The sequence below is a fragment of the Prinia subflava genome, chromosome 6 (assembly GCF_021018805.1).
Source record: "Prinia subflava isolate CZ2003 ecotype Zambia chromosome 6, Cam_Psub_1.2, whole genome shotgun sequence".
In the NCBI taxonomy this organism is placed as follows: domain Eukaryota; kingdom Metazoa; phylum Chordata; class Aves; order Passeriformes; family Cisticolidae; genus Prinia; species Prinia subflava.
This window is the reverse complement of record NC_086252.1, coordinates 30,172,928-30,188,413: the sequence shown is the minus strand read 5'-3', so window position 1 is coordinate 30,188,413 and position 15,486 is coordinate 30,172,928. Positions and strand designations below refer to the sequence as shown.

General features: G+C 41.7%; 3 protein-coding genes across 8 annotated transcripts in view; 2 read left to right on the top strand and 1 right to left on the bottom strand.

Annotated features, from left to right (window-relative positions):
• Nucleotides 1-4,161, top strand: part of ESYT3 (extended synaptotagmin 3) — a 38,752-nt gene extending 34,591 nt beyond the window's left edge. For both annotated transcript variants that reach the window (XM_063400915.1, XM_063400914.1), the window contains 3 exons: nucleotides 1,420-1,525; nucleotides 2,078-2,127; nucleotides 3,013-4,161. In XM_063400915.1, coding sequence (XP_063256985.1) covers nucleotides 1,420-1,525; nucleotides 2,078-2,127; nucleotides 3,013-3,049 — 193 coding nt within the window. In that variant the 3' untranslated portion in view covers nucleotides 3,050-4,161. The remainder of the gene's footprint in view (nucleotides 1-1,419; nucleotides 1,526-2,077; nucleotides 2,128-3,012) is intronic.
• A 134-nt stretch (nucleotides 4,162-4,295) lies between these two features.
• Nucleotides 4,296-15,260, bottom strand: CEP70 (centrosomal protein 70). Of its 4 annotated transcripts, none has more exons than XM_063400919.1 (16): nucleotides 15,125-15,260; nucleotides 14,583-14,682; nucleotides 14,309-14,432; nucleotides 13,809-13,989; nucleotides 13,334-13,503; nucleotides 12,212-12,271; nucleotides 11,429-11,528; nucleotides 10,958-11,046; nucleotides 10,540-10,617; nucleotides 9,402-9,504; nucleotides 8,608-8,778; nucleotides 7,909-8,055; nucleotides 7,229-7,397; nucleotides 5,895-6,009; nucleotides 4,883-4,962; nucleotides 4,296-4,505 (listed from the first exon to the last, which is right to left on the bottom strand). In XM_063400919.1, exons 1-16 carry the CDS (start codon nucleotides 15,131-15,133, stop codon nucleotides 4,438-4,440), a joined length of 1,764 nt encoding a protein of 587 aa, XP_063256989.1. In that variant the 5' UTR covers nucleotides 15,134-15,260; the 3' UTR covers nucleotides 4,296-4,437. The 4 variants fall into 4 exon arrangements, with proteins under 4 accessions (XP_063256989.1, XP_063256990.1, XP_063256991.1 ...); XM_063400920.1 differs by having other exon boundaries at nucleotides 10,540-10,614; XM_063400921.1 differs by having other exon boundaries at nucleotides 14,583-14,679; nucleotides 15,125-15,216.
• Nucleotides 15,207-15,486, top strand: part of FAIM (Fas apoptotic inhibitory molecule) — a 7,697-nt gene continuing 7,417 nt past the window's right edge. The window contains exon 1 of one of the 2 annotated variants that reach the window (XM_063400924.1): nucleotides 15,207-15,288. The gene's annotated coding sequence lies outside the window, so the exon portion shown is untranslated. Of the gene's footprint in view, nucleotides 15,429-15,486 lie in introns of both variants that reach the window. The other variant, XM_063400923.1, reaches the window with a different exon arrangement.

Genomic DNA, 15,486 nt, shown 5'->3' with positions numbered 1-15,486 from the left:
TGATTGTGGTTGGAATAGTTATGATCTCTGTGTAATGACAGGGCTCCCTAAGGTGTGCTGCTGTAGCTCCTAAGGACTCTCTTGCGAATATTTGCAGGTTTTCTGAAACAAATGGCACTTGACTGTGATTTACAAGTATTCGGGGCTGGCCTTGCCTGTGGTGTTGTCAGTCGTCCAGAAGAAGGGTGCACCTTCTTCCCTGCCCCTTCCCTGCCCCAGGCTGCATTTCCTTCTTTGCAAACTGACATTCTCCTGTGGTGTTTAACTCCCTGCCTCTGCCCGTTCAGATATTCCCAGAGCCTATGCTCTGTTCACACTGCTTTGCCTGATGATTATTCTGACATCTTTCCAAGATGCAAGGCAATATCCAAGGCAGAGGTACAGAGCCTTTTGGGACTGGAGCACTCTTTGGGCACACAGCTGAATGTTGTCATCGAGGCCTGGTGGGAGCAGGGTAAAATGCTCCCACCTCTTTGCTGACAGTGTCAGCTCTGCCACTGAAATGAAATGTGTTTTGCATGAACCCAAACACAGTAATGCTAAGAAATAGAGCTGCTTTGAGAGGTGGTTTTAATCCCATCATTAGAGGAAGGTACATATAAAAATATGTGAATATTGTGCCATCCTGGGTAGCTTATATTTTTCCTGTGTTGTGTCCTTTCTGTGTAAGTCAGAAATGGAGAAAAGATTTTAAAACATTCTTCTTAACACTCAAAACACAAAGTTGAGGATTCTGCTTATGTCTATTCTTAAGTAACTCCACTGATTTAGTGCCATCCCAGCAGCTGAACAGCATATCCTTTTCCTCATCCTCAGTACTGACATATCCTGTACATCCTCAATTCAGGATAATGCTTAGTTCCAAAACACATTACCTGTTTCACAGCTCTGACTTGAGGAAAAGCTATTCAGGTGAGCAGAACTGGGGTGATTTAGCATGGACAAAACTCACTTGACATTAGCCATGTGTGCCAGAGGCTTGAGTCAGAGCCATTAAGAATTTAATTGCCACAGGTTTTGGCCTTTGTCTATTCTTGGTGTGGTGCAAGGCTGCTCGATGATCTTAGGGGGTTGGCTCATGACTGTTTCCTCTTGAGTAATGAACATTGCATGGAAAACAGCTGATCTTCCGTGGAGGGGGGAAAATGATGTTAAATGGCATTTCATCATGGATGCATGTTTTCCTCCTTCCCACTGGCACGGTGGATAGTCTGAACAGAGTGTTGTCATCTGTCATGAGGCCTGGAAGAGTTTCCTGCAATATGAATAAAACCTCACTTCAAAATTACCTTTTCTGTATGTTCCTTCCCTGTTAAAGTCCTGGCCATTGATGCTGTACTCTGTCACTATATTCTGCCCCTGCTGCTCACAGGATTTGCTTTTTGCCTTAAGTCTCTTCTTTTTAAACTTTAATTCAAGGTTTGAATTTTTCGAATCTTTGGAAAATGTCAAGAAAAGGACACTGGACATTGCAGTGAAGAACAGCAGGCCATTCATTTCACAGGAGAGGAAGGAGCTGGGGAAAGTAAGTTTAAAAAAATCTCCACTGCAGATATAACAGAGCTGAAAACACTGGGCTATTCCTGACATCCTGAAATGTGGCTCGAGTAACTGATTCTCAGTAATAGGACTGGCAATCTGGAAACAACTTTTTGTGCCAGATTTTCATCTGAAATGAGGCTGTATCCATGTGGAGCTGCTGAAGTAAGCCCTGGTTCCTGGGCCCTCGTGCTGCCCATGTGGGGAACGGCTCCAAGAGTGCAAACACGGAGCAGAGAAAGGTGTGGGACTAAACCCCACAATTTGCCAACAGTGCTTTGAGCTTTCTGTGAACAACTTTGATTCTGTGAAAAGTAAACTGCAATTGCTTCTTTGGTGACAGATAAATTTCCAAGTAGTTCTATAGGAAACTGAGCTGGTTCATGCCTGCACCAGAATGTGGGAAGCTCCATTTTTCCTCAAGCCTGAGCTGCAGCCCCACAGCTGGAAAGTGGGTCTGACTTGGGAGGAGTGGTAGCTTAGCTAATCAATCTATATGCTGAATAACCTACAAACAAATAAAATTTGCTTTTTAAAGGTGCGCATTGACTTGTCCCAGGAGGATTTAATAAAAGGTTTTGCACAATGGTAAGTGCTCATCTCCCTACTTGCAAACCCTGCCCATTGCTTTGCATGACTGCTGTGGGAGTGAGTGCTGGTAACTGTGCTGTGTTTGGGTGAGCCAGGAGAGAATTTGACCTGCAAAGGCAGGATAGCTTGAGCTAATCTGGTAGCTCTATCTAAATTGTGTGTTAATCCATTGGCTGTGCAGTGCCTGCCCTGTGAGACAGCTTTAATGAGATGCCTGTGTCAATTACAGTCTTCAGCATATTTTAAGTTGCCATAAAAGCCACAGGGGCACCTAAGTAAAAGAATTTTGTTTATTAAAGTGACCTTGCAACAAATTTTAACTTGAATAAAGATCTTAACTAAATATTCTGATCAGCAATATAGATGTACGATAAAACTTTAATTACAAAGCATTTATAGAAACTATTATAATGACCCACTTACAGTTTTGCTTATACGTTCATTGTGGTTCTGAGGTTTGTATGTTCCTGGTCTGAGGCAGAACAGAAAACCAGGCTTGGGTGTTTTTTTTACTTCTGTGTCTTTAGTTAATGGCAGGAGCTCTTCCTTCTTTCTCCTTCAGGGGAGCCCAAGGAATGTAGTGAGGGTAGTCCAGGAGATTGCCATCTGCACAGGCAGAGAGCCAATATTCCAACAGGAAAACCACATTTCCCTGGCCAGCTTGTGTGTGTGTGTCTCCAGGCAATTATGGGAAGGGGAAAAAAGGATGCACCCAAAGTTCCTGGTGAAGAGCTGAAGTTTCAGTCCCTCTCTGGAGCCTCTTTTGCTGTGCTGCCTGTGAAGCACAAGCAATAGAGCAGCCCAAGTTCTCTCTACTGTGCCAGTTAAAACTTTTAAGAAAGTTTTCAACTACTGTAATTACATATTGTGTCTGTCTTGCAGGTATGAGCTGACAAGGAGCAGACGCAGGAAAATCTGATTTCTTCTCATGTACAGAAGTTACTAATTTTTCACCTTTATGTGAATGTACATATTTCTTGTAATTAACATGTTTTGCACAGTCATTGCAAATTTGAAGCAGGCTCCAGCTCAGGACATGCAAATGTAATGATCCTGTTCAGGGATTAGTTCTCACTGAAGTTAAACATATTTTCCCCCACAGGGAATAATTTGTCCTTAAAGAATAAGTCCTTTATTTTTGCTATTTCTGGCAAACCCCCTCTCAAAGGACCTCTAAGTGTGAAAGCTCTCTTAAAGAAGGGTTGTACCTGGGGAGATTTTAGACTGTCAGCCAAGTGTCATTACTTTCCTTGGCAGTCTGATGGCCCTAGGAGCTTGTTCCTGTTGTTCTGACATGGAAGTGGTGTACTTTTAAAAGAATATATTTTCAAACAGTATTTTTCAGCTGTAGGGCTACAGAACCTGGTAAAAGAGAAAATCTTTAATAGCTTTTTTTTTTTTTGAAAAACAAAGAAGTTAGCAGTCCACTGTTCAGAAGTACCTTAGCAGACTGTGGCTGCAGGTATGTAAATAATGAGCTTCCAAAAGCAGGAAGATGACTTGACCAAGATGTCATTAAGGTTTTAGTTTGTGACGCCTTAACTGGTTTTGTCCTTTGTTACAGTGCATTTCAAAATCTTGTAAACCCAGATTCTGTCTGAGGAACAGCAAAGTTTTGTAAACTAAGCTTTAATAATATTGAGGCAAAATATTTTTGGAAGCTTGGTGTACTTGTTTCTGTACAATAAACTTCTAATTGTCTTGCATAGAAGACTTGATCTATTCCTTTCTAAAACAGACTTCTGAAACACAATGATGGTAACTTCAAACCATCACCTGAAGCAAATTTCAAGTATTTTTGGCCTAGATTACATTAATCCAGTCTGCTTCAGTCTGTAATCAGAGAGAATACTTGCTGAGTAACAATGTGTTCCCATCTCAAAGTGATCTGGAAATGTGAACAACATTTTAAAAAAGGTTCTCAGAAAACCAAGACTGAGCATTTGTGTAAGTGTGATGGCTATGGCAATAAGGGCATCTTTACCTCATACTTACTGTGTCAGCAACACCAAAAATGCTCAGTGGTTGGAGTTTGACTGGTGTTGTGCTGGGTTCAGTTTCCTGGACTGATACAGACCATATTGGTTCTCTCTCTGGGATTGAGTAGACCAGTTGATAGCAGTTAAAGTTTTTCTTAAATTGACCAAGAATTAAAAAAAAAAAAATTTAAAAATGCAGCAACTTTTATTTATGTTAAAAAATCTGGAATTCTTGCTTAGGATAACAGTCCTTGGAGGTAGCTGCAATGTCATGTGCACCAACAGGTACATTCACAGGTAAGAGAAATCTTGCTCAGGAAGAGGAGAGTCACCCATACCCAGCTTCCCATTTCAGGTTTTGCACTGCAGGTAAAATATCATCCACGTTACTGATCTCTGCAACAGAATGGAAAGCAAAAGGGCAAGGTTTATGAACCCAGAATACCTTTGAGTTCAAGCAAAATTTTAACTTAAACAGCTGGTGAATTAAATAAACTCCTCAGACATTTTAATGCTTTCAGAAAAAAAAATTAAATTGAGTTTATAAGTAATATGCTTAAGTAAATACAGCTTCATGTTCAATGAAAATAAAGTGTTTTGGTCACTTCCTGAGGAAAGGTGGAAAGCAGGAGAGTGAGGCAAGAGCCAGCACCTTTCCTTATATCCTCCTCCTGTTTTAGCACAGCAGGAGTAAACAAAACACTTGTTAACTGTTTGGAGTTCTGTGAGAAAGTGTTGGCGTGAAGACAATTACTGTTGCAAATCCTACTCACCTAGAAGACACAGCAAATCTTGAATGAGAGCTTGAAAGGGTGGAAAGAAGCACTCGTGTTCTTCCAGCTTATTGATGATACTGGAATGGACAGTGAGACTATCAGGTAAGAGGTGCAAGCACATGGCAAGTTCATCCCTTTGGCCATTCTGTTGTTCTGTGCCATGGCTTTGTGGAAATACTGCTACTTAGTATATAAAACCATGGACACCAATGTTCTGTTCTCCAGTTCTGAACCCTGCAGCCACCAAGGGTGCTGTCACAAGGATGTCTGATTTCACTACTAATGTTATATACACATCCTTCCTTTCCCCCTCAAATGGCACCAGGTAGTCTAGGGCCTGGAACATTTGTCTGTGTATGCTAAATATACTGCCTGGGGGTGGCTGCTATAACTGCCTTGGAAGTGGAGCAAGAAATGCTTTGTAAGCAGATGTTCTCCAGTTAAAACTGAGAAATGAGTGCAGAAAGGCTGAGGGAGTGAGTATTGTTAACTCAGCATGTGTCAGACTGGCTGCTTGCTCCCTTTTTAGTCTGTCTGTAAAGCACATGCCAAACGCAAGCTCTTAGGGTCTGCTACCACCTAGATGTGGCTGTCATCTGTTGAACATATAACTGGATTTGTCCAGTTTCTAAAGTATTTGTAAGCAGCTTGAGGCAAACCCTGCAAGCAGAACACTTCAATATTACGTCTGAGACTTGCATCACTTTCTCCTCCCCACCCAGGTGCAGGATTTGTCTCCTGATGAAACACATATCCCATTAAGGCTTGTTTGATCACATTATCCATGCAAACCAGAGGGTGTTTTGGAACCTTCTGGCCTCAATTTTCCCCTCTGTCAGCTTACTCCTTTTGACAAGACTCAAGATTTGTTTCAAGCAGGACAGCAGTAACTAACACCTGTGCTGTCACAGCTCACTGACTTTGTAACAAACAATGAAAGTTTTTGCCAGTTCTCAACAACTCCATTTGATGTTTGAAGAATGGTCAGCAATGGAACAGCCCCACATACCTGTGGATGTCTTGGGTGCCCAGAAGCTGCTGTACCTGCTCAGTCACGTTCTTATTAATGATGTCACACAGTTTCCCAACAGTATCCACTACCACAGTGGGTGGAGCTGAACTGTCTGTGGAAAAACAAACACCTCATGATTCTTGTAACAGTAATAACAGGGGAGTATTTTAGACACAGTTGATTTCTTGCAGGTGCACAGATTTTATTTGGTTTTCATAGATCCAGGCATACACATTCCATCATTCACAGAAAACACAGTGTCCGTGGTCCGAAAGAAACAAATGTTAGCTAGGAATGGGGATTCTCTCACTAATCCTTTAGTGGCTAAAAAATTTTTGGCAGAGCTGTGTATTCCCAGCAGAGTGTGTACTAAAGTGCACCCTTACAATGTCAGTGGAAATCAGCCAACTGTAATTATATATAGAGAAGGGGTTATTCATTAGGTCCTTGTGACACAGCAGACACACTATAGGGACTAAGCCAATAAGGAACCTGCTTAACAAACGTTTTGTTAACACCTTGTTTAACTTGTTTTGGTACTAATATAAACCTGTCTGCAGTGCTGTCACTGAAGGTAGCAGCCTCCTTGTCCTTTGCTCCCTCAATTTCAGAAGAATGAGGCTTGGACAAGGCATCTTCTGAGCTGCAGTTATTAGTGGGAGGTGAGGTTTCCTCATCCCCCATGCTGGCCCTCAGCAGGAACACTGCTTCCCTCCTGGAATGAGGCTCAGCAGCCCAGGAGCCCTGCTCTGGGGCTGGACATCCTCCAGCCCAGCCCAGCCTTTTAACACAGGAGCAGCAGCAGCTGCTGCTCTACAGAAGTTCCCACCAGAGGGGAAATAACCAACTACATCCCTGAGTACTGACAGGTTTTGACATTCAACAACTTGTTTTGGTTTTTAAGTTTAGCAGCATAAGAGGACTGAACCCAATTACACTTGAAACAATTACTGAGGAGAAATCTACAGCCAAGGCTGAGTTATTTTCTTCCTTAAACTTGTTATCTTTCAAGTGGAGAATGAACAACAATTATGAAGTCAGCTCACTGAAGAAAAAGCTTTGTTGAAAAAATAAAAATTCTATTTCCCCTGTTACTCCCTTCTTCTGTCTCCCTGTTATTCCTCAGCAGCTGCTAAAGGCTTACAAATAATGGGAACTTGCTATTTTAACTGTAAATTGATGGGAATGTATTTTTATCTTCCCAGTGAATAAAATGCCAAGTTAATTCATTTCTCAATAGCTCAACATTATTTTCTACGAAGGAGGTCAGCTTTTTACCTATCTCATTTCTTTGGACTGGTGTGAACAAGCAGCAGGTTGCAAATCTTTACCTACTTCCAGGAGCTCATGGAGATTCTTCATGGCATTGGTCATTTCCCCCAGCTTTGTGTAAACCTCATTCATCCGTGGATAAACACCACTCAGAGAATTCACATCAAACAACTTCTGGAAGTGGGAGACGATGCCAGAGAGGGTTTGCAAGGACTGTGTCTGGCAGTTCTGGAGCAAGCAGGAAGAACCCATCAATGGTACTGCTTTACAAGGCAAGGGTGCTTTTAGCTGTGAAACATTCTCAAAACCAGTCTGAAGAACAGCTGTAACTTCCCTTATGAAATCTCAGCATTTCAAGTATTTTTAAATCTGAAGACAGAGTTTCAATAGCTTTCAGGCACAAACATACACCAAATTCAAAATACTGTTTTGAAAGCTTTCTTCTCTGTTGCTGAGAGAAGCATTTATGTATTCTCAGCCCTGAGAGACAGAACAGGATAATTCCTGAGACTACAGGGCAATGCAAATTCACTGCTGGTCAAGTGCCTTTGATTAAGGCAGTCTTCCCCAGGGTGAATTTATCAATTACATTAAAACAACCTTTGACTATTGAATGTCTTCAAACAGGTATTTATTAAACGCTGAAAGGCTTTCAAATGCACCAATCTAATCACTGTGTGAAAAATGCATTTAAGAATTCCACAGTAACTGGTGATTATAAACCTCTGGTGAAAATTACCTTTTCCTTATGCTCTAATTCTTCCAAAATTGCATCTACTATCTGCTGGAGATCTTCAACTCGTATGGAGTCTCTGTTATCATGTGGATCTTTGGTGTTCCAAGGCAGTAATTCCAGAGACAGTTTTCTCAAGGATTTGTGCAAATCCTTTTAAAAGAAGGGAGGGGAGACAATTTATTTTAGAAACTGATTAAAGTGGTTTTTATTATAGAAACAGGCGTTTTTCTGTTTTTCATATGCAGTAACACTCCAGCACTGGATAGGTTAAAGTTTTCATTTTCATGAATTTAAGGACAGTGTGTTGCTGAAATTCTTTGATTTGAAAAGAACAGAGTAAAAAATATTATATTTGCTATGTATTACAGTTTCAGTGAAATAGGAAGTATTGGTGACAAAGAGTTTGGCTTTAAACAAAACTATTTCACTTGTATTTGGATCAAACGAAGTCCAGACTCTAAAGCTTAATTTTCTTCTCAGGGACTCAGACAGTTAATAAAATGAAATAAAAGATTTACAAAGAGAACTATCTCTGGTACGTATTTCACACAGACAGCAGATTATTTGTAAAATTTAACAGCAAATCAGGCAGTAACAAAAGCTACACACAAAAGCCTCCACAACTACACAGAGGGAGGGATGGAGGAGTGGAGAGCAGATGAAAGGAAGGCCAAGAAACAGAGTACAACAACATGCTGTTACCTTTAGGGCTATGAGCTGATCTGCCCACGTCTCTATAGTGAGGGGAAGGTGCTCAAATCCACACCCCTGTCCATTCTCTTTAATGGAATTTTGCATTGGCCCTTTGCTGGGCCGGAATATTAATGGAGGAGCTCTTGGGCTTCGCAAAATAGAATCAATACGGGACAAAACCTTCAACAACAAATAACAAATGTTATTGCTCAAATACGTATGATGTTTTGTAATAAAATCCCTCTCTAGCAGTCATGATTGCCTAAAATTAAGTCATAAATACCTCCAGTATTTCTATTGACAAATTTTGCACATGCATTCAACATGAAATAGACTCAAAAATTACAACACATACTAGCTAAAAGATATGTAAAAGAGATGCAAGTATATATTTCCCTTTGAGAGATAGTTAACTTTTATCTACTTGAGGCACTATAACTTCTATAGTTTACAGTTTGCTGAGTTATATTATATTTAGGCTTTTTAATTACAAGAAAAATACAATCCACTACTGCCAAAGATCTTGAACAAATCCCCTGTCCTGAACAGACTTCAGCTAAATCATATTTAGCAGCCTAGTGTCTGCTTCCTTGCTGTGTTTTCAGGTAGTTTACACTGAGACAGAACAAGAACCAGCCTACACTGAGAGCCAAATCCAGAACATGACTCATCTTGCATAGAGGATTTGACAGGCACTCTTAGCCTCAAACCAGCACACTCCAGTTGACACAGCTAAACAGAACAGGTCTAATGTTTCATTGTAACAGTGCTAAAAACACTCAGAGCAGATACAATTTGGGTACCTGCAAGTGTTGCTGGCAAGCTGCCTGCAGCTGATCCACTCCACCAACTCTCCCAGAGTCTTTCTTTTCTTCTCTTTTTTCTGCAGTCCTGCTCTCTGAAAATCTGCACAAAAATACACACAGGGTGTCACACAAGCAGCCCTAGCAGGAGATGCTACCTTTTAACTTGATGGAACAACCAGGTGTGTAGCACTTAAACATACAAAGTAAATATCTTTGTTATGATGCTGGTCAACAGAATTCCATCAGACCCAGGCCGCACAGACTGACAATACCTAATGAGAATATCATTAATTTATCACAAGTCTCCAGGCTGAGGCTATGCCAGACTGCTTGCTGATTTAGAAGGGACACCACCAGTGTTTCTGTTGCCAGAGTTCTACTATGGCTGAAGATTTAAAATCCAGAATTTTACTCTAAAGGTTCAAATTCCAAGCTCAGTTGTTATCTGCTTCTGCTGGAACATCTTTCCTGGCTTATTATACAGAGCTCACTACTTCTCTTCATCTAAATCATACCTACTGCATGAGAGAATAGACCATTTAAATATACACAATCTGTATATTTATTTTAAAGTTTAAGTGATGTCTTTTTCAGGCTATAGAATATTTAGCATTCACTATAGATTAACAACTAAGTGAAATTACAGATAAAAACACTTTGTTAGTACTGGATCTTTTGTATCTTCCATGTATTTTCTTAGCAATATTTCAGAAGAAAACCAATCAATTTCTAAGAATAATATGGACATAACTTCAGTAGCTGCAACATTTTGCCAACTCACACTTCCACATTCATAACCCATAATGCAACCAGTAGCTTCCTTTACAGCTTATGGAAGCAGCAAACACCATATATGGCCCTGTACATATTGTCAGCAAAAGAACTCAAATCAAAACCAGAAAGAAAAAATGAAACAAAGCCCCACACTGCTGTGCCCCCATTTGGAGACCCTGCCATCATTTCAGAAATACAGAGGGCTTTAGAGGTCCAGCAGCACTTGCTGCCCATAACCAGGCTCCAAAAATGCTGATAAGGCACGTGCTCTATAAGCTACTCTCTACATTACAGGTTGCAAAGTAACTTTGCCTTTAGAAGACCAGACGTTTCATGAAAGTCCCTGGAAGAATATACTTACTGGGTAGTTTTCTTTAAAGCTTTCTGTAGTTTCCTCACTTGGTGTTTGTAAAATTTTAATTCCTGTGCAGTTGGCCTGCTAGAAAGAAAAAGTACCATGTTACATGTCTTGCATTGGAAGGTATTGGTATTTGGAAGTACAAAATTTGTTCAAGCAAAACAGTAACAAAACTTTGCCATTGCCTAAACATCATTCTGGAAATGAAATTCTGCCACATTTCTACATGACAATAGCAAGAAAGAGCAAACTAACCATTAGCAGCTGTTATTAACAGTGTAGGGAGAAGAGTGTGGCTGTTGCTGCCACATCTCATTTCTTTGATCACAGATTTCACACTTCACTTTTCCAATTGCTGGTGGTTTGTAAAGTAAAGTCTACTGAAATGGCCTTACAAAGGATGATACTTATCCTTTCTCACCTTATTTCCAAATCTTTCTTGAGATTTATATTTTCAAGCAAAAGCTGGTCCCTCTTGGCTTTTGTTTCAATAAGTTGTTTCTGGAAAGACTGGGACATAGACTGGGTTATTTATTTTATTGCACTCATTTCACAGTGAACAAGCTTCAACACTTTAAAACATGTACATGTTAAGAAGGATTCTCAATTGTCTGGACAGCAAAACAGCATGGATGAGGAATCAGAGGATTGAGATTGGTGCATCAGACCCCAGGTGGAGCACTGGGACCAAGGAGGTCAATGCAATCCTCAGCAGAATCCAAACATTTTGCTGAATCTTTGCACAAGGACAGGGAACTCTGCCCACAGAGATTATAAGTTCAGAAGACATGACAAGAACAAGGAACAGAAATCAAACGTTTATGTTTCTATGTGGCTCTTGAAGGGTTACCATTGAGAGATCTGGACTGATTTATTCTTGGCAGTTCCATACCGTGAGCAGTGCTTTGTAATTAGGAGTAGCATCTAGATTTAAGAACTCTTCTTTGTTTTTTACTTCTCTCTGCACCTCCTCTTCATCTTTTTTATATTGCCTATTGGGAAAAATAAATTGGCTCAGCTTACTGCAGTTCCATTAGCTCAAAAATTCAAGCTGGTTTAGTTAGCAGTTATGTATAATAATGTTTCCATAAACTATATAAAGTAAACAGGATAGAAATTGTGCCCTAGGATCCATGCTCTCATTTCTGGGAAAGCTGTTACATATGCTAATGAAGTGCACTTATCCACAAGAGAAACTCCAGTACAAGCAAATCCCATTTCAGTTTTCTTGATAGTAATCTCAAGCTATAGGAATGTCTCAGGTATGTGTTTGTTGCTTTGTGCCATGCAGACACTGGGATGGAGCTGAAAACTTTTAGTTTTGGGAGTTCAATCAACTGAGCACAGCTAATGCAGTAATTCTGCCTCTGAACCATGGCAAAAGAGACAGGGAAAGGGAAAGAAAAAAGAAAGAAAGAAAGAAAGACTTTCAGATTAAGTATCTGAATACCCCAAACCTCCTAATTGTCCAGGTCTCCTGACTGAGAAGTTGCTTAGCCTGACTGCCAGTTATTCTCTGGAAATATCCAAATTTCCACAATCACTATAACCCTTTGCTGTTTCTTACATGCTAGTGATACCTGGAGCACAGAATATTTACCACTATAAAATTTAAGAAAAGTAAGGGCTAAGAAAATTTTGAACAGTAGAACTACAAGGCATCAATGAGACCTACCTCAGCTCCTTTTTAATCTGACTAATTTGAGATTCATAATAATCAATTAGACAAAGGTACCTGAAGAAAGGAAAAATGGTAATTTTGAATTTCTGATATTCTCACAAAATCCATACTGTGACCAACCCAGAGGAACAGGTCAGCTTTCACAGCTGCACATTGGAAGTGGCTGCTCCAAACACTGGAGCTCCTCTCATACCAGACAAACATGGTCACACTTTGCCAAAATGGAAAAGTAGACACGTTGAATCTGTACAAGTTTAGAAGCAGCAAAATATTCAAGAGAAAAAAAGTTAAATCTGCCCACCAGCCTCCTCATCTTATGCCTGTGGTTACCCAGGTTACCTGGTTGATCACAGTCAAAATAAAGTGTCTTGAGCACTCTGAGATTGTCTGGTTTGGAGAGACAGATGAGAGAGGACTGGGAATCAAATTCAGTGATCCTTCCTCTCATACAGTGAGGGCTCAAGGAAAAAGCTGAGCATACACAATCCCTCTTAAAAGCTTTCCAGGTAAACATTGCTGGCCAGGCCTAGAAAGCCAGGTGATATCAGCACAACAAAGCAATGGCTACCTGAGGCCTAGGAATTGGCAAATGTCTGATTGTAGCAGAGCTCTGGAAATCCTGCTAGCAAGAGACACAGCCTTGTGATTATTGGGAACTTACTGAAAAGTACTTGGAAGCTCACAACAAGCCTGCAGTCAGCAGTTGCAAACATCACTTCCCAAAACTGGAAAGGCTCTTTTTGGGGGAGCTAAGGATGGTGTTTGGTGTTTGTTTAACTTACATTTTTAAATGTTAGAATCCCAGGATGAGCTCATCCTAGCCAACATTGCAGCTACAGAGCAGAGTGAGTCATTCGCTTCCCTTTGCTGACATCTAGTGTGGGCAATGGATGGCAATTTTTAAATTTCTGCCAGGGATTTATCTGGCTTACAATTTCACAAAAGAAAAATATCACTGCACTGAGGTACCTTCAGAAGAATTCATATTTCTTCCTGTACTCCTAAAGTCTCCAGATTACTTTTTTTTCCCCATGTAAATATCAAGAAGCTTTACTTTAAAATCTGTTTCTTCATTTAATGTTACAGGTGGTTCAGCAGCAGAAGAGAATCGCTTACCCCTGATCCAGGAGAGACTTGGGGGCTCTTTTGCAAAACTGACAAAACATTTTGTTTTGGGTGGAAACTCGCTGCTGCTCCTCCCTCCCAACTCTGCTCAGCTCCTTCTGCAGGTGGGCAATAATCTCTTCCTGTTCTTGCAGCCTTTCCTGCTGCTGCTGGTATTTTACCTGTGAACAGGCAGTGGGAGCGTTACTGAATTGTTCTGACCCACAAGCTGACTGTACAAGCCCAGGTACAGTCCTAAGGAAAAGGAGCACTTGGGTTTTAGCTGTGCTGAAGAGACAGTGGTAGAGGGATACAGATATTTTTCTAAATATTTTCTAGAAAATTCTGCATAGTTTGAAAAAACTTAGCCATAAACAGAGTACTAACCCTACAACCCAAGACTCATGTTTATTTAGATCAATGTAAATATTTTGAGACCTTTCATAAGTCAAAAGTTTGAATCCTCAGGCAGCACTATCTAAATTACCTGTGAAGCCTGTTGCTCTTTTTGAAGTTCCTTGACTTGGCTCTGTTGCTGGCATGCTTTAGCTATTGTTTCATCTTCCAGCTGACAAATTTTGGCCTTAATGTTTTTCACCACATTTTCCAAGTCATTAGCCCGTTGCTCTTGTCGGGATGCCCGACCTTGTTCCAGTCGTACCACATTTCTGAAAAAAGAAGTAAATCTTTGATTTTAAATTAATTAATTTCACTATATACAGTGCAGGAAGCACACGTCTGACATTATGTGATGACCTTTGATAACATCCTGTGGCAGCAGGTATGGGAAATACACTGATATGAGAAGAAGCAGCAGATGAAATAACAGAAGAGCTTGAATGGAATTGAGACAACATCACTGCACATTGAATAATAACCTCAGGAAAAAGGACTTAGACCTCTGGGGAGATAAGATCTCCACGAGGCTGGAGATGCAAACTGTTAATACTTTTACTCTGCAGGTACATTCCTTCCACTGCATCTTACCTAAGACATTGATTTGCCTCCATGAGTCCCTGCATCACCTTCTGCTGCCGCTCAGTGTCTTCCACCAGCGTTTTTAAAGCAAGTCTTATTTCTAGAGAAGACTGACGGTCTAGGACAATCATATCTGGAGATACAAAACATAAGCAAAGTCACAGGGAAAGAGTTTTAACAGCCAAAGAAGATTGCCACTTGGAAGTGACACCTTTGGAGGTGCCTTACAAACTTAGGGTTACTATTTCCAAATACAAAAAGGGGCAAAATTATATTTCCTTACCTGATGTATCTCTGCAGCTTTGGGGGGCAGCAAGGCTCACAGGTTTCAATCCATGACGCATTAATACCTTATTTAGGCTTTCCCACTCTGCCTTCTCCTGCTTCATTGGGAGAAAGGGAAAAGGGGCAGAAATCTGAGTTTTTCACATCAGCTGTGCAGCAGAAGGTACCAAATGCTCACAAATTAAAGCAAACCAACTCCAAACCCCCAAGAGGCCGCTACAGAAAGGCTTGTGAGAAGCTCCAATAGTATCGGCAAAGCACATTGCTGGGGAAAAGCGTAACTTAACAACACACAGCGTGATCAGTTTTCCTGATCCCTATTTTAAAGCAAAATACGCGCAATGAGTTAAATTCGCCTCTTTAGGAAACCCAAACCACCGGCCCTCGGGTCCCTCCAACGCTCCCGGGGCACAGCAGCGGCCGCGCCGCGAGCGGAGCCCTCAGGGAGGCGGCGGCGGCTCTGGGGGTCCATGGGCTGTTCCCTCGCGGTTTTGTCCCGCTCCAACCCCCCAGCAGCGACAGCCGGGGCCAGCGGAATACCTCAGTCATGGCGAGGGCCGCCGGGCGGGAGAGGGCCGCTCCTCAGGCCGCGGAGCCGCTCGGGCGGGAGCGGAGCGGCGGCTGCGGGCGGGCGGGCGGGGGCGGCGCTGCGCGGGCGCCGCCATTTTGCGGCGCGGGAGGCGAGGGGAGGAGACCGGGCGGAGGTAGGAGCGGGGCCACGGTGGGAGCTGCGGCGGGGTGCGGGGCTAGTAAAAAATAAAGACAGGAAAAAATGGAAAAAAGCTCCTTGCGGGCGGTGACGGTGGGGGCAGATCTGCTGTCCTCGGAGTTCATGCGCTTCCCGGTACGTTGCCCCGCGATGAGCGCTGCCGGGATTAGGTGGATGGTCTGGGAGCCGTAAT